Raw genomic sequence first — 16,985 nt, forward strand, 5'->3', positions numbered from 1 at the left:
GATACCTCACTGTCCAGGTGGGTAGGGCTCGAAGCTAACCACAGTGGTTTGATATGATACTAGTAAGTGGCAACTGCCACGTGGATGATGCCCCACTTAACAGGTACAGATTGTATGCTTACAAGTAGAAAATTTTTATGCATTACAGGTAGTAAACTTTTTGAGTCTCCTGCACAAGGAAGTATGCATGACTAGCTCGATACACTGTCTAGATTACATCGCGCGATAAGGACCACCAGAAGAAAAGACTCGCTAGCTGCACTGCACTACTGTCCCGTCCAGAGAGACGCACGCTCAAAAGAGACATTACCGCCTACACCAGATCATGAAGATCCAATGATTTAGAGCTCACCGCACTCAATGATGGTGGGCTTGACAGCGGAGCGGATGGAGCCGGAGGAAGAGCCAACAGCCTCGATCGCCTTAACGACCTTCATGGAAGCCTCATCGGCAACCTCGCCGAAGACGACGTGCTTACCATCGAGCCAAGAGGTGACAACGGTGGTGATGAAGAACTGGGAGCCGTTGCTGTAAGGGGAAAAAAAAAGAAATAGAAAGTTAGGAACAGGTTTCGAAGCGGGGTCAGGTGGATCTGAGCGCAGCAGTAATGCTGACATGCCAAAATGACTTACGTGTTGGGGCCAGCGTTGGCCATGGAGAGCAGACCGGGGCGGGTGTGCTGCTTCTTGAAGTTCTCATCGGCGAACTTCTCACCGTAGATGGAACGACCACCGGTACCCTGTTCCAGATAAAGAAGAAAAAATTAGACAACGTTCAAGGGCATAGAAGTAAATAAACAATAGCTCCCAGGCACAGCCATTGGAAGGTAAGGAGAGAGCAACTAACGTTGTGGCGGGTGAAGTCACCACCCTGGAGCATGAACTGGGGGATGACACGGTGGAAGCCGGATCCCTTGTAACCCTGGCCCTCGGGCTTCAAGCAAAGCTCACGGAAGTTCTTGGTAGTTCTGGGAACGACATCATCGTACAGGTTGAAGACGATGCGGCCAGTCGTGGCTAGATACGTAGTCAGTATCACGTTCTAATGACATGGAATAAACCATGTTGGCCAATTCTTCATGGATGGTAGGAGATGGGGCATTCAATTGACGAGGAAGGTGGAGGGGCAGATTCTGGTTCTGCTTGCCCCTCCAAAAGCTCTGTCATTGATGAAAAAGGAAATTCATGAACTTACGGGTAGAGGTGCCGACAGGGGCGTACTGAATATCGAAGAAGACCTGGGACATGATTGCGGATGTGGATGAGAATGATCGAGTAGAAGGATGGAAAGAGTTCAGAGAAGAGAAGAGGGAGGGTGGGGTTGACTTGAGGCGGCAAAACATGGTGAGGGGCAGGAACGGAGCGGATTAACTTTAATGCCGGCCACGTTTTAGGTTAGCTTCTGCAGTAGACGAGAGAGACAAGGTGCGCATTTTTCGTGATTGGGTGACTCAGGCATTGCACTCCAAAGGATCCCAAGGTGTTCAGAGGGAACTCCCTTGATTTGTCCAATCAACGAGCATGAGGCATATGGGATGTTGTAGACAATTGGTACAATTGATCTCCAAATTTCCACATCAGGAGAGTCAATACTTACAAGTTTTTAGAAATACAAGATGATGAAGATGATGAAAGTAGAGGCTATAGGGGAAAAAAGGCAGCTTTGAGGTAGAAAAGCCGCCGGTGATCGATGATTACGTGATCCCGAGAAGCTCCTTGAAAAAGGGCAGAATTGTGGATATTGTCAGAAAGGGGTAAGCGGTAGGTTATCTGGATTACTTGCTTCTATTTACAATTTTACAATGCAATACTTAGTCACTAGCCCCTAGCCTCCACTCCCTTGACAGTCACAATGCACCCTTTAACATGCTGCCATTCATTTGAAACTCAATAATCCTAGTACTAATTGAACTATCCTCAAAGTTACTATTTCAATTGCCCCCTTGGGTTCAATTAGCTCAGAAATGAGCGAACCGTTCTGTAGTTCATTCAAAGTCCAGTATAATTAATACATTGATTCTGAATACCTTCAAATGTTACTTTCAGCATTTTGTGTGCATTTTCAAGGCCTGATAGCATTTATGAATCAATTGATGTCCTCTTCAATGACCAGCGATTGGCAAGTTTCAAGTTCATTTCCAAGTTTCGAGCTGGAATTTACAACGCAGATTGAGGTTTGAAGATGAAAGTATTGAAGAAATCATTGTATTCTAATTCAAGTGCATTGAAATAATGCAGGACCCAGCGCCTCTATCCCGGGGTCCGTGAAGACATGAACCAAAATTCAACAACGGAGAAAAGGGGGGAGAAGAGAATAGAGGGGGAGAGAAGTGATAGACCCGAGGATCATAATGGCAATAATACAACGAATATAAACCAATTCGAAACAGCAGAAAAGTAAAGGGGGAAAAAGCGAACCAAAAACCACGAATGCCACGCGTACCAGGACATCATATCGACATTGTCGGCTCGTTTGCCACAGATGATAGTCGCTTAAAAGCCAGAGAAAAGGTAAAAAGGTAAAAAGATGTGGAGAAAGTATAGAAGGGAGAATGGAATGAAATACATAGTGCAGAGTGGTTTGGGGCATTGCCCGCAACGTATGCATAAACACAGTAAACTGTGTTGAGAAAAGAGGAAAATCAAGTCAAATCAAGTCAAATCAATCATCACCGGAAGTCATCGTCGTCAGCGTGGCTCAAGGAATCTAGGCGAGACACAAGCTCCTTGGTCTGCCGAGCAAGCTCAAACGCAAGAGGGGGTAGTTGGTTGGTCACATCGCGCATTTGCTCGGGGGTGGTGGCATGGTGGCCTTCGGCAGCAGTAGTAAGGAGTCGACCGCGGCATTCATCAAGGGCCTGAATAGCGGGTTCAGATTGCTCGCGAAGGGCAATGTCGCCACTGCGGTCTTGAATAAGGTGTTCGGTAGCAGATACCACGTTGTTGACCACATCGCCAATAGCAGAGACGTGGATCTCCACGCTGCTCAGCTCCTGCTCGGCTCGGATGCTAGCAACCAAAGCCTGGATGGACTGAACCATACCATCAGTCTGGTCTTCAACATAAAGCTTCAACTCTTGGAGTTCGTGATCCTCTTGTGGCGCTCCGTAGGAGAACCCATTGGTGTACCCGTTTTGCATAGCCGGATGGTCATGCTCGGGTGGGCTTATGGCACTATATTCAGAATGGTTGCTATAGCGCCTTTGGCTGGCACTTGTGCTGAAGTAGTCTGGGTACTTCTCCTGGGAAAGGTCGGCCTCCTCCTCTTCCAGATTCTCCTCAAGCTCCTCCGCTGGTGATGCTTGGATTTTAACCACTCGTACCATCTCCACAACGGCAGTGCAAAGATGCGAGGCGGCGGCATCTAGCAAGGAGACCGGGGAAAGACCACTGGAGCCAGTGAAATTACGAGCAGCAGTGATCATATTGTTTGCAGTGGCAGTCACTCTGTTCTTAGCCTTCATGCGAAGAGCAGCTGTGCCATCAACTGGAGGAGGTGCCTGATCCACATCCTGAATCATGTAACGAACGGTAACGATAGCAGCCTTGACATGGCTGGATACCTCCTGGGCATCTCCAAAGCGTGCAACGCGTAGTAGCTCGTCAATCGACATCTGGAACTTGGTCACATGAATATCCTTCACCACACCATCGGCCTGCACCAGCTCGTGCTCCTTGGCAATAATGCTTGCATCAGGTCGAACTTCTGAGATGCCAACAGAGGAAGTGCGAAGATGACCCTGCTGAGCTTTCGCCTTTGCGTAGCGATTCTTCCAATTGTTGACTTCATCTTGGAGTTTCTGGATATCATTGGACATCCGCTCTTCTTGTTCCCAATAAGCATGGCTCTGGGCTGTAAGGGTTTTCATCTCCATGAGGAACTCAGATGCCTCGCGCCGGACCTCGGTGGTAACCTGCTGTTGCTGCTGTAGCTCGCTCTGAAGACTCTGGTGCTTGATTTCCAGATCAGAGAATCGAGCCATTAGGTCTGGATCCCCAGACTCCCGGACAACCTCATCAAGCTGATGGCGAAGCTCCTGCTCCACATTATCATGCTCTGCTCGAACCCGTTCAAGCTCCTCCTGGAGTGAGTTGTTGAGGTCTTCGGCCTGCGACACCTTGCTCTCCAAATCCTGTCGTAGATCATCCCACTCCTGGCGTTCACTATGGCTGACCGCAGATTGATCTGAGTCTGCTGACCGGGACAGCTCCTCATCCTTGCAACGGACTAATTCTTCCAGTTTTTCCACTTTCTCTTGCAATGCTGACACCTGCGCTTGACTATCCAGCAATAATTTTCGTTCTCCATCACCAAGAGTTGTAGTTGTGGCTCGTCTGCTCAAAACTGCATCCAGCGCAAATGCATCGCTCCGGGCATCATCATCATCTTCTCCTCCCATATCATCACTATCCTCAACCATCGTGCTCTTATTCGGAACCATAGTGTTACTCTGGAAAGATCGAGGGAAGGGGCCATCTCCATTCATGCCCGGGGGCGGACCTCCAAGCGAGCCCTGTCGAGGAGGGAATGGGCTAGGAGGACCACCAGATGGATAACCTCGACCATTGCGACTCGGAGGACCACGAGACTGCGAACGACGACCGTCCGGCGGCATGCCCGGCGAAGGACGACGACCCGTGAACGGTGGGAAACGGCGCTCCAGCTCACAGAAGACATCGGTCGCGAGATCGCGAAATCGCTGGGGCTGAAGCGAAGCGAGCTTCTCGCGGGCCTGGTTCCGTTTCTCATGAAAGTTGGCACGGGGAAGGAGGAAGGCAGGTACGTCAGGACGAGGTGGGCGGCCAGGAGGAGGTGTGGCTTGTTGTCGGCGAATAAGCTCGTCATAGACGTCGGTACTCAGTTCGTGGAACTGGGTCGGCGAGAGTCGCAGGAGCTTATCGCGGGCTTTGTTGGATCGGCCGTTGATTCGGTCTTCGCGGTAAGTGGCACTGAGGAACCGTTTGAATGTCACATAGTGCTGATGTAATATCTCCTCCATCTGTCGGCGTCTTCGGCCACCATCGCGTGTGTCACCGCCCAAGGTTCCTGAGCTGGATCTCGCGCCACCCACAGAGCTGGGCGGAGATGGGTTCCCGCTGCCCGGCAGCGGGAGACCGGTACCGTTGGGGCTCAGGGGAGCGCTAGGGACGACTGAGGTTGGGGGTGTAGCTAAGTTGCTACGAGAGGAGGGAAATGTTGGCGAAAAGGGCGCGTCCGACTTTTGGTATTGGTTGATGCCGGACCAGTCGCTGCCATCGACGGAGACAGGCGACATGGCTCCCGAATGGCCATTCATATCAGGGTCGCAAAGGGAAATGTCGACTCCTCCCTGGACTTTTGATCGATTCGGAAGTTTCCTTTGAGTTTGGTTCTCAGGTTGGGGAAATATGGGGGAAGGTTGGCGAAGTAAGACACATCCACGTCGTCAACCACACAGGACCCAGTTTTATCTCCTCCACTGATCTGAAAGTCTGAAACGAAGGGAGGCGCGGAAGGGGGGGGTTAGGAGGACTCGAGCCACCAAGAGGATTGGAAAGTATGAAGGAAAGTGATGAAGCCAAAAGCCCGAGTCCAAAGGAGTGTAGGACTTGTGGGAAGGGGAAACAAAATTATGAAAGGGGAGTTTTTGTCAAAAGTTCTCTTTCTGGTTGACTCCGGAGTTCCCTTACGGGGGACCCGCTGGTCCTTACAGTGTGGAAAGCCAAGGGCTTACATTAATTCAGGAACTAGTATGCAAGCCAAGCCCCAATCACCATTTCCTCAGGACTCTATTCTGATCTATGACTTGCCGTGTTTATAATCCTTTTATCTCTAACAAAGTGCACGTTTTTTGTATCTATAGAGTTCCCAAGGCTTTTTCTTACCAGCTCGTGGTCAAAAAAAGTGTCTTGTTGAAAATGACATGTCAGAATTAGAAGGAAAAAAAGAAAACACCATAAAATACACAAAATACACAAAAAAAAACACAAAAAAACACAAAAAAACGCAACAAACTTCCGTGCTAAAATAGTACAAAATAGTATAATTTACAGTAACAATACCCTAATTTCGTCACTAGCCACAAAGGGGGGCTGAAATCACATCCGGGGGGGCCGCGCCTCCCGCTGGCTCCTTGCAGAACAATGGATTCTATGTAAGAACCTTGGAAATATCTTACAAAATTTCAATGGAGGCTATTAAGCCATCAGATTCGAGGTCATCACTGATTTCAAAAAAAGTAAAGAAAAAAAAAGAGAGGGAACAATAACTCTAGAATATTGCATGGTTATATGCATTAAGGGGATGGGTTGAGTAAAGGGGGAAGAAGCCCTAAAAGACGTTCAGGAGATGGACAATCTAGACTCTTTTGGCTCCAGTGTTTTTCTTGATACGGTACGAATACGAAAATACCATGACTTGACCAGTTCGTGCACTTGATCCACTAAACCTGATGTAGACATGCGATATCCACTCCTAAAATTATTCTCATTAGATGGACTTGATACCGTCCATGGTGGCGCTCGGTTCTTAAGCGACTTTAAGATTAGAGCATATACATAATTCCCCGCTAGTTGGACTCCTTTTCAAGGGAAGTAGCCAACCGAAGGGTGATTACTAGTACTAGTTGATGTGTGTAAGCGTCTGGTCAAATGCTGAGATCATTGTGATAAATAGGCTAGCCTAATTAGGTACAACACATCGTAGTAGCTGAGAGCAAAAATCAAGCCCGACTCTATCAACCACTTCTTGGGCTATAGAATGAATCTATGGGTCTTCTATCCGCTCCTCAATCCAGCGGTCAACAAAAGTATCAGCCTTTGAGAGCAATACTGTCATTCTTGCTCTCCGTCATCTATCTCCACCTGGGCAGTGGCTAGCGAGGGCGTTTAAAAACACTTCTGAGCCGATGTTCTCAATATCATCTTCCAGAATTTCAAGGGATGCAGCGAGAGTTTCGATCCCTGTTCTTATGTCTCGGAGCTCTCTACTCAATTCTCTTCCCTTGGCTGAGATTTCCTCTTGAAGGACCTTGAACAAGTTGGAATTGTCGATGCCTTTTTTCTCTTCATTGGCCTTGGCCGGTGTCTCTTGATAAAGAGGGATCCCCATTGTAGAGGACTGGGTTTGAGTTTGATAAACGAACTGAGAGTTGGGATGTAAGATCTCCAAGGACTTATTGTTTGTTCGAGATGAGGTTGAAAGAAAACAGGTTGTTTGCCTTCAGAGTAGTAAAAGGATCGGTTTATTTCGTTGGGAAGAGTCAAATCAGAAGTAAGGTGCTATGAAAATGGGAAGAGGTTATGAGAGACCTCGGGAGTTAAATCGAATTTCCCTATAGTTGCGCGGAGATGGAATAACCATATCTGGATTCGGAGTCCAAGGTGAGTTAACAATTCAAGGTTGCTACTAGTACCTTCTAGTACTTGGCTTACCCCAAAGTGAATATTGCCTGCCTACTTAAATAGGAATTCGAGAATGTGACTAGGACCTTGGAAACTTCCCATTGTTTTCGTAGGACTCGGGAGTACTACTACCTACTAGGTACTAGTACATATGCCGAGGACGTGTTTGATTGGACAAGCAACCTTAGTATCGGTCAATCGGAGAGAGTATTTCAAAATTCGAAAGTTGCTTATTTATTGAATGGAACAGTCTAAGTACAAATTGTAGAACAGGGCGTAGGTCGTATCCGCTGGTAGCGGTTGCTTTTTGGGTTGGCCTCAGAAAGACCAAGTAGCTGAGCAACTGACTTACTTCTCAGCAGGGAGAACCATCACTGGTATTACCTAGCTGTTTGTTTTCTCTCCACATCTGTAGAGTCAAAATGAATGACTCTCGGGTATGGTAGAGATATAAGATGCAGAATCAGATGTTACTGGTCGAGGTGGTAGGCTCGCCGAAAGTCTGCATCAGAGGGATGGTATCGAAGGAGGTGGCATGGAGAGAAAATATACGAGAAAATCATTTCCGCGGGCCAGTGGAGAGCACTGGGCACGTCGTTGCTTATTTGGTGGTCATGGAAAGACCGCGGGCAGCACCCACGGCGGCCGACACGGGGGTCGACGAGCGAGTTGGGGCCGCACTACGGTTGTGGGCCATGTGGGCCTTGACAAGGTGTCCAGCGGCAAGGGCAGAGCACAGACTGAGCTCACCAGCGAGGACAGAGGCGGCGATAATGCGAGACAGCTGGCGGGCGTTCTCACCGGGGTTGGTGGGATGGGCTCCACGGACGCCAAGCAAGTCCAGCATGGCACCTTGAGCCTCAAGGATAGTACCACCACCGATGGTACCCACCTCGATACAAGGCATGGAAACCGCGATCTGGAGGTCACCGTTGTTGCTAGAAAAAAAAAGGCATTCGTTAGTTTTGATGTTCAATAAAGGATGTCACAACTGAATAGGACACTTACTTCTTCATAGTGGTGATACAACTGCTGCTCTCGACCACTTGAGCAGGATCCTGGCCAGTAGCCAAGAATATAGCGGCAACAATGTTGGAAGCGTGGGCGTTGAAACCACCCAGGGAACCAGCCATCGCACTTCCGATCAAGTTCTTGCTGATGTTCAGCTCGACCAAAGCGGCGACGTCGCTCTTCAGGACGCTCTTGACAACATCTCCCGGGATAATAGCCTCAGCCACAACAGACTTACCACGGCCATCAGTCCAGTTGATAGCAGCAGCCTTCTTGTCGGTACAGAAGTTACCTGACAGCGAGATAATGGACATGTCATCGAAGCCACATTCCTTGCCCATGACATCAAGTGCCTTCTCACAACCCTTGGAAATCATGTTCATGCCCATGGCATCACCAGTGGTGGTCTTGAATCGGATGTAGAGGTAGGTACCAGCGAGAGCGGTCTTGAGAGTCTGAAGACGAGCGAAACGACTTGTTGAGTTGAAAGCGGAGAAAATGATGCTTCGGCCTTCTTCCGAGTCAATCCAAACCTTGGCAGCAGCAGCCCGAGCCAAGGTCGGGAAGCTCACACAAGGACCACGAGTCATACCGTCGCCGGTCAAAACAGTAACGGCACCACCACCAGCGTTGATAGCCTTAGCACCACGGCTGGTACTGGCGACCAACACACCTTCAGTAGTGGCCATGGGAATGAAGTAGTTCTGGCCATCAATGTTGATGGGGCCAGCAACACCAAGAGGGAGAGGCAAATAACCAATAACATTTTCACAGCAGGCACCGTGGACAAGACCGTAGTTGTATCCTTGGTATGGGAGCTTGGAGTGTTCGAGGGAGCTGGTGATTCCAGAGGTAGCGGGAGTGCGAGAGACAACAGAGCGACGAATCTTGACGGCACGGGTGAAAGCGTCCACGCGGCTCATCAAGTTCTCATCCTCCATACTCTTCTCCAGAGCATACCCAGGCAGCTTACCACGCAGAGAAAGGCTGATCAATTCATCGTCGGTGAGCATAGGGGCACGTTTCTCCTTGAGCATCAGTTCACATTCGGTAGCAGTGCGAGTAGACTCCTGCTCGTTAGGCTCGAACTTGGGGTACACCTTGGGAGCGACGGGCTCCGCGGGAGCAGGGGCCGGTTCAGGCTCCTTGATACTCCAGCGGGCGGCATTGAACAGGTATCCGTTAAGAATGATGCTCAGGGTCAAAGCGGCAATGATCCACTTGCTAATGAAGGGGTCCTCCACGCTCTTGAGAAGGCTTTCGAGGACCTTGCCACCAACGGTGTCAAGGAACTGCTCAGTGTACTCGATATCGAAGGCACCGGTCTCTTCGCCCGCGTAGTAGACAGAGGGGTACTCCAGCTTGTACTTGATGGGCGAAAGAATGGTAACCATTGTCTCCTGCTTTTGGCTCTTGGCAGCGACGTAAACAGCATCCAGACCGTTCTCAGCAACCTTGAAGGGGTCGATAGGGGTAGGAGCCATAAAGTTAGACAGGCGGGAAATCAGGGCACCGTTACCAGTGTTCCGGAAGGGAATAGCTGACAGGTTGACAACATTGATCAAGATCAGACCACCAACCATCAAGATCTTGAACCGACGGACATTGCTCGACTTGACCTTGCGACCAAAGATGTTGGTGTCACCATCATTGCCAGCCGAGCCCAAGTTGGGCCAGTCATTGCTGGATGCAACGCTCTCAGCGACGCTGTGGGTGATTCCGTCCTCCTCCAAAGCCTTGCGCAGGGCAACATGGCGACGAATGCGGGTGATCTCAAGCTTGATGCAGAGAATGGTGGTGTAGAAGGTAAAGAGCAGCACACAGTCAAAGAACAGAATCCAAGCCGCGAGGAAGCAGAATTGCTGAAGACCGCCCTGTACGCCAGAGGCAGCACCAAGAGCCAAGAGACCAATCTCAATGCAGTAGTGCTGGATGATCTCGAAACCTTGCTGCTTGATGGCAGTAGCAATGGAATCTTGAATGGAGCCAGGGGTGCTAGAAGACAGAGGGCGAGGAGCAGCACCTGGACCAGGGCGACGGCTGTCCACCGATGCCTTGAGAACGGCCCGGGTGAACATGATCGGCTTCTCAAAACCAATGGTGACAACCAGGAAAGGCAGACCCTCGGAGAGCAAAAGGAGGTTAATTGGCACACCAAGTTTGGTGGTGACCAAAAGACCGAAGAGGAAGGCAAAGGATCCCGAGATGAGGACTGTGGCACCGAGCCAGAAGTTGGAGCCCAGACGTCTCATGGAGAAGAAGAGCGACAAGAAGCTAAGGTGCATCGAGATGTATCCAAGGGTCATGATCACAATGTCAATGGTCTCGGCATGCTTGATGAGATCCACAAAGGAGTTCCAAGCATCAGTGAACCATAGCACGAGGGCAGTGCGGGAACCCGCAGCACCACGAGCGGCTCTCATGATCCATTTCTTGGGCTCGGCCTCGGCACCATTGGAAGACGGGTCCGCAATCTCCTGGACGGACTTGAGGAGGTCCGAAACCTGCTCAAAGGGCACGGTGTAGGCAAGAGCCGAGTCGTGGGAAAAGGAGGTGAAAAGGTTGGGGGTGTAGGGAACCGAGTAGGCAGAGAGGTTGGAAGGGAACGGGACATTGACGGCGGACGGGGCAGACTTGGAGGTGGAATCGGGGAAGATGAATGTCGACAAAGCCAAGTGGTTGACAGCCGGCTCCTTAATGTCCTATAATTGTATGTTGGTTAACTCTTTTTTTGTCCCGGTGATTGGGGTAGCGCGGGGAAGGGGAAGGGAAAGGGGGAAAAAAGCGTACCTCCGAGTTGACCCAGGTGTCTTCCGCTTGCCACTTCCACGAGGTTGACTCGCCTAGTCGCAAGCTCCGACTTCCTTGGAGCAAGGCATCAATGTCGACCTGACCGGCAACATTCCGAGGGTTCTTGGAGTCCAAAAAGCTGCCTTCCAGGAGCCCCACGTAGGTGGTGCTGGCAAGCAGCGCAATGACCACAATGGTGTGGATGGGGTGTATACAGGCGCGACGCGAGATGCATTGCAAGCCGGAGGTGATCTGTCGACGAATCCAACTGGGTTCGGCATCCTGAGTCTCCTCCGTTGAGCGCAATCGCTTGGAAATCAAAGAAGTCGCCATGTTGAGTGCAATCGGGGTGGGTGAGGGAAGCGGTGTGGACGTCTGTTGAAGGCGCTGACGGGGGGTTTATGACGGTCCGGAGGGACCAATGCCTGCTAGAATTCCCACTGCGTTGTGATATGTCGTTCGGCCAAATCCGAAGACAATTGAGTGTTGAGAGATCTTAGAAATTGTAGATCTCCTGCCCCATGTGCCACACAAGGTGGTGTTTTCTTGCGCTGGAGTTCCCACGGGAACTTTTTTTTTTCTGGTCAGCGACAGCGCAACAAGGAAGGAAGGAACGAGCCTACCAAACAAGAAAAGGATAGGGAAGGGGAAAGGGAAAGGGAGAACACGGCGGTTCCTCTCGATCTGGAGTCGCGGTTTACGGAGAAGAAGCACGGAGACCCCCTGAAGGCTGCAAAATAATTGAGATCCCGGGTCCACGCCGATGGAATTAAGTATCCCCGGTGACTGGGGGTCGCCAAGCCACGACGGCGTAGTGGAGAACCCAAGTTTTGACAGCCAACAAAATGAATTGAACCAACTTTCAACTCTGCAGTGGATCACATACGAGAGATGGAAAAGATGATTTTAGAAAAAGAAATAGAAAAAAAAAAGACACGAGAAAATGAGGTATTTGCAACAAGGGCAATAGGGGAGGGAAAGATATCTGGGAATGTTCCTACTCAAACAAAGAAAGATCGAGTATAGAACAATCAACAATACTAAGCAGCACGAAGGCTCTTTTAAACTAGCGCAGCAGCTTTCTCTTAGGCTACTAGTACATTTGACTTTTCTTAGCTGCGAAAGCTTCGAAGACGATCATGCGTCTTCATTTGTACTATCTTTTGCAGCATTGACGGTTGATCTATGCCATTTCCCATGAATGCAGGGTAATTTAGTGGCAAATTTTCCTTTTAGAGAAGAAAAAAATATATGTAAGATGTATAGGGCGGGTTGTAGCCCACCATCAAGCCTAAAAGGGGGGAGTTCGTGTTACCCGAAGCAAGTCCCTCGGGCCCAGTAGTGAGTTCTCTATACTAAGTCTCCAGTGAGTCTCCAGCTCAATCTGCAACCCCCCCTTGTCAGCCTGCATATTATAGACACCACCATATGGCAGACGTGCAGAATATTTGCAGAATTTCAATATTGTGGGTTTTTTCTTGCATGTCCCCGAGTGCCCCGAGTGCCCGATAAAAAAGTCGATCTGTTACAGTTAGTGGGTTCCACTACCATTTGGCTTTTTTTTCACCTGCTACTATTTACCCATGCCCAATAACCGTAATTCTGAACTATTGATCCCTCAGAAAGAAAAAAAAAAAAAGCCGGTGACCGCTTCTCGTCACTTCAGTCCACGTCAGCGAACGCCCGATATGTCTCCGGGAACTTGCTCATGGCTTTCCAATTCCGAGAATCGCCGGTCTGCAACTTTGGCGACCCTGTTTCTTGCCGACCAGATGGAATCCACCCGGTGGAGCTGACGGAGCACCCAAATTGAATCAGATAACTCCAAGTCAAATCATGAGTCTTTCTGACCCGGCAGACCCGTGGTTTTTTATCCACCTGACCAGAATGGGCTCCGTTACCGAGCTCGCCAAGCATAAGAAAAAATCAAGATAAGATGGCAAGTCCGTCGGAGACAACCGAGCGTCGTTGTTCGTAGTATTCTCGGATCAATCACACTCGGAATGGGCTCCACTGAGGGTCGAATGGTGACAAACGGGAATGGGATGGGAAAGAGAAGAGAGAAAAAAAAACAAAGAGCTGATGCAGATCGCGACAACAGACGTGTCAGTGGGGACGGTTAGAGGTATTTTCTTTTTCTTTTCAGCTACATATAACACCACACAAACTCACTTGTTGAACATGGAGCGTTCCAAGCTGGGAGATAAGGACAATGGTTCAAAGTAAGGAGTAGATATATTGGAGTCCAACATTGAAGCTTTCTTGACAGGGAAAATTGAACACACAAAGGTACGTGACGGTCAAGACTCAAGAGTCACTGGGCCGGAGAAGATGCAAATGTCCGACCTGATTCGTATAGCGGCTACAATATCTCCATAACCACTCTATATAGGAGAAATTACCTAACGTTGAATGATGCCCAAGGCGCTTAGCCTCTTTTTCGCCAAGTCCATTCAAAATGTTATCATGTTGCACATGACTGCAGTCCAACTTCCCTAAGCGCCAGGAGTTACTTCAGACATTAAAAATATCTCACTAACCATCTCACCCAACCATTCCCCCGGAAGCTCAACGCTTCAATATCTCTTGGCGCTGGGCTCTAAATTCTCCGTCGGGTGCCAGATTTAGATTGTTTCAACCTTGAAGAATGCTGCTGCATATGTTTTGCATTGCTCCAATGAGGCGCAACGCCAGCCTTCTGTACTACTGACCTTTCTATATTTGCGACTCATTGCCCTGGATTGAAAATCTTGCGAAATTCCAAGACTCACTTATGAACCAGTGAGGCCAGTCTGTTGTAGATTGTTGCCTTGTCAAAAAAAAAATCCATTACTTGAAACACCTTTCAAAAGCCGTGCTGTTCCTTTGTCCCTTAGGTATCACTATGGTTTAGAACTGGATTCATTCAGCTATTGTTCTCCTTTCAATCTATTGTCGCCTTTCTTTTATTCACTCATTTCGCCGCGAATAAAACCACCAACCTTTCTACCCTTTGCTCCCATTTAATAACCTTCTTTGCATTCTTTACTGTTCTCCTCCCCCGAAGCCCTTTAGCTCAACACTGCACCGCTGGCCGGTAACGTGCACGATCTTTATATCTTTCAAAACGATTCATACTATATTTCTTTTACCAATTTTCGACATGTACTTTCGAGCCCTCACAGCTCTCCTCTTCGTCGCATACGCCAACGCTCATTCCTGGGTAGAGGAAATCCGAGTGATCGCGGAAAATGGAACCTTCACTGGGGCGGCAGGATACGCCCGGGGGAACTACCTTCGTACCGCGGCGGGATTCAACGATACAACCATGACCTACCTGATCCCTCCAGACGGCCAAGCAAATGTGACAGTGATCTATGACAGCACCAAGCTATGCAAGGACACACAGCAGGACCAAACACAAACAACCGGGAGTCCTCGATTACAAGCCAATGCGGGTGACGCCATCGCACTCCGCTACCAAGAGAACGGCCATGTCACCTTGCCCTGGAATCAACCAGGCAAACCCCCGAACCGCGGGACGGTGTATGTATACGGAACAACAGACCCCAAGCTCGGCGAAACTCTCAACGACGTCCACGGCGTCTGGGGCTGGAATGGCACGGGCAGTGGTGGAAATGGCACGCTTCTGTCTGTGCAGAATTTCGACGACGGCCGCTGCTACCAGATCAACACGGGAAATATATCCGAATACCGACAGGAGAAGTACCCGCACGTGGCAAACACGTTGATGGGCGCTGATCTATGGTGTCAACAAGACATTCAAATTCCAACCACGGCCACAACGGGGAGTCTGTATACCCTTTACTGGGTATGGGACTGGCCCACAAAAGCGAGCGCTGATGATGGATACCCGGATGGAAAGCTGGAGATCTATACGACTTGTATTGATATTGATATTGTGGGTCAGGCCGCAAGCGATGCGGAGGCGACTGATGACTACACCGAGGGCCAAAGTCTTGACAGTGCTGCAATCTCGTCGGAGTTTGATGATTTGACGAATGAAGATGCCGTGACTCTTTCTGGTACCACGGCGGCTGCTCTTTCAACTTCAATGACATCGACGTCGACGATTCAGGCCGAGACTAGCACTTCTTCTGCCATTTTTGTTTCGACGATGGTCACTCAAGCCACCGCTAGTTCCTCCGCTGTCTCTATTTCGACAATGACAGTGGAGGCAGCCACGGTGATTGTTACGGTCGGTGCTGTGACTGCCTGGCGGACCGTGACCGAAGTGGAGGTGCGAACAGTGACGGTAGATAGCTGCCAAGCGACGGAGGCGGCTAGTTAAAGTTTTACTTTTTTTTTTTTGTGAATATTTCAAAGATTCCCCTAGAACATGCCCACATGTATGCATTAGGTAGCTGAGCAGCCAAATGACGAGTATCACGAGAATACCCAGGCCCTGGAGGCACATGGGTTGAATCGTGATTTATTTTGTTTATCTTCTTTTTTTTTCCCCTCCCAGTGAATTTTGTAAATAATTTGCCCTTGAAATCTTCAAATGTTAAGCCTCAAGTTAGCGAGCGGACCTTTGTGATCCGATGAGATCTATAGGAGCCAATCAACATTTAGGAAGTGTCGAATAGAATGAGGAGATTGGAAATGATGAAAGAAAGGAAATCCTCAATATATGGAGGGTTGAAGGCAATGATTTTATCAATAAGGAGAAGAGGGGTTAGAGAAGAGAGAAAAGAAAGGCATTTTTTGGTGTATAGAATGTACTCGGTGATACGCATAGGCCGTCGAGTGCCTCGAGTGCCTCGAGTCGCAGTTTCCTAAAGCATCACAGCGTAGTTTCCTAAAATGGATTAAGTCCTCGATCTGAAACACGCTAGCACGTGATCGATGACCTAAGCCCCTCGAAGCTCCAATTCACACTCGTGAGGTCGATCGAGAAAGATCGATTCTTTGCGTCTGGCGTTATTTCTGACCTGCATCGGGTTGTTGTATATGTGTGTTGGGTTATCCCTGCTGCAGCCGCCGACCGAATATCCCCGCACCTGTGCTGATCATTGACCCTCAAGGGGGCTTTAAGATTAAAAAAGGTATGCCCCATCTCCGATCGCATTGCATATGAACACGCCAGGTGAAACTAGAATGGAGAAATCCAAAAAAAAAAAACAAAGGATTACAAACCGATCCTGTGCGCCTCTTTACTGGCTCGGATCGGGTAACCTGCAAGAAATCTTCACACTTGTTTAATTCGGCGACATAAGCGCTGCGTCCGGGTTCCATTGATTATCTGACACACTTGTTGCAGGTTCGGCTATATTTAGCATTTGCCCTCAACCAACTGCGGGACGACAGTCTGGAACAACCACTGTTCCGCCTCCTCTCCTTCAATCACTTTCTCTAACCGTGATCCCTTTTCTGGACTCCAATCACCGTGGGGTCCAACTCCTCTCGTGACTCGGCAGTCTCCCACTATCCCCCCCCCGCCTTGTGCCTTTCCCTTTCCTTCGATATCGGATACCCACTCCACTCGGGGGTTCCCCTCGTGCGTCCGCAATCCGGTGGTGGTTGAGAGACATTAGTGTCCAGGTGGTGGACTTGGTGTGCGTGTGTGTGCACAAGACACGTAGTGAAGGGTGTTTTCCCCTGACGTCCTATACCACCGGGCTATTTTGGGCGGGAATTACAAGTGGGATCACCGTCGCGCGCCACCCAATCGCAATGCCAATTTGGGATTCATGCGACGCGGCTAAATGAACCCTCCCTATATCCCTTGTTGACTTTTCTCCAATCGTGACCCTTCACCAGCAACTTCAATCTGTTTGCAGAAATTCTTACTTCTGCAAG

General features: G+C 49.4%; 5 protein-coding genes across 5 annotated transcripts; 1 reads left to right on the forward strand and 4 right to left on the reverse strand.

Moving 5' to 3' along the window:
- Positions 1 to 341: 341 nt before the first annotated feature.
- On the reverse strand, positions 342 to 1,342 carry cyp4 (peptidyl-prolyl cis-trans isomerase; the record flags this gene model as incomplete). The annotated part of the gene is made up of 4 exons (XM_057168613.1): positions 342 to 528; positions 633 to 739; positions 847 to 1,016; positions 1,195 to 1,342. The coding sequence occupies 4 exons, from the start codon at positions 1,340 to 1,342 to the stop codon at positions 342 to 344; spliced, it is 612 nt and encodes a 203-aa protein (XP_057017319.1).
- Positions 1,343 to 2,668: 1,326 nt separating this feature from the next.
- On the reverse strand, positions 2,669 to 5,296 carry N7466_009225 (putative cell polarity protein; the record flags this gene model as incomplete). The annotated part of the gene is made up of 1 exon (XM_057168614.1): positions 2,669 to 5,296. One exon carries the CDS (start codon positions 5,294 to 5,296, stop codon positions 2,669 to 2,671), a length of 2,628 nt encoding a protein of 875 aa, XP_057017320.1.
- A 1,532-nt stretch (positions 5,297 to 6,828) lies between these two features.
- On the reverse strand, positions 6,829 to 7,089 carry N7466_009226 (uncharacterized protein; the record flags this gene model as incomplete). The annotated part of the gene is made up of 1 exon (XM_057168615.1): positions 6,829 to 7,089. One exon carries the CDS (start codon positions 7,087 to 7,089, stop codon positions 6,829 to 6,831), a length of 261 nt encoding a protein of 86 aa, XP_057017321.1.
- An 894-nt stretch (positions 7,090 to 7,983) lies between these two features.
- Positions 7,984 to 11,516, reverse strand: hmg1 (HMG-CoA reductase; the record flags this gene model as incomplete). Its single annotated transcript, XM_057168616.1, has 3 exons — positions 7,984 to 8,320; positions 8,391 to 11,095; positions 11,184 to 11,516. 3 exons carry the CDS (start codon positions 11,514 to 11,516, stop codon positions 7,984 to 7,986), a joined length of 3,375 nt encoding a protein of 1,124 aa, XP_057017322.1.
- Positions 11,517 to 14,325: 2,809 nt separating this feature from the next.
- Positions 14,326 to 15,474, forward strand: N7466_009228 (uncharacterized protein; the record flags this gene model as incomplete). Its single annotated transcript, XM_057168617.1, has 1 exon — positions 14,326 to 15,474. The coding sequence occupies one exon, from the start codon at positions 14,326 to 14,328 to the stop codon at positions 15,472 to 15,474; it is 1,149 nt and encodes a 382-aa protein (XP_057017323.1).
- Positions 15,475 to 16,985: the final 1,511 nt, after the last annotated feature.

The sequence above is a fragment of the Penicillium verhagenii genome, assembly GCF_028828195.1.
Source record: "Penicillium verhagenii strain IBT 33310 chromosome Unknown utg000009l_segment0_segment0, whole genome shotgun sequence".
Lineage (NCBI taxonomy): Eukaryota > Fungi > Ascomycota > Eurotiomycetes > Eurotiales > Aspergillaceae > Penicillium > Penicillium verhagenii.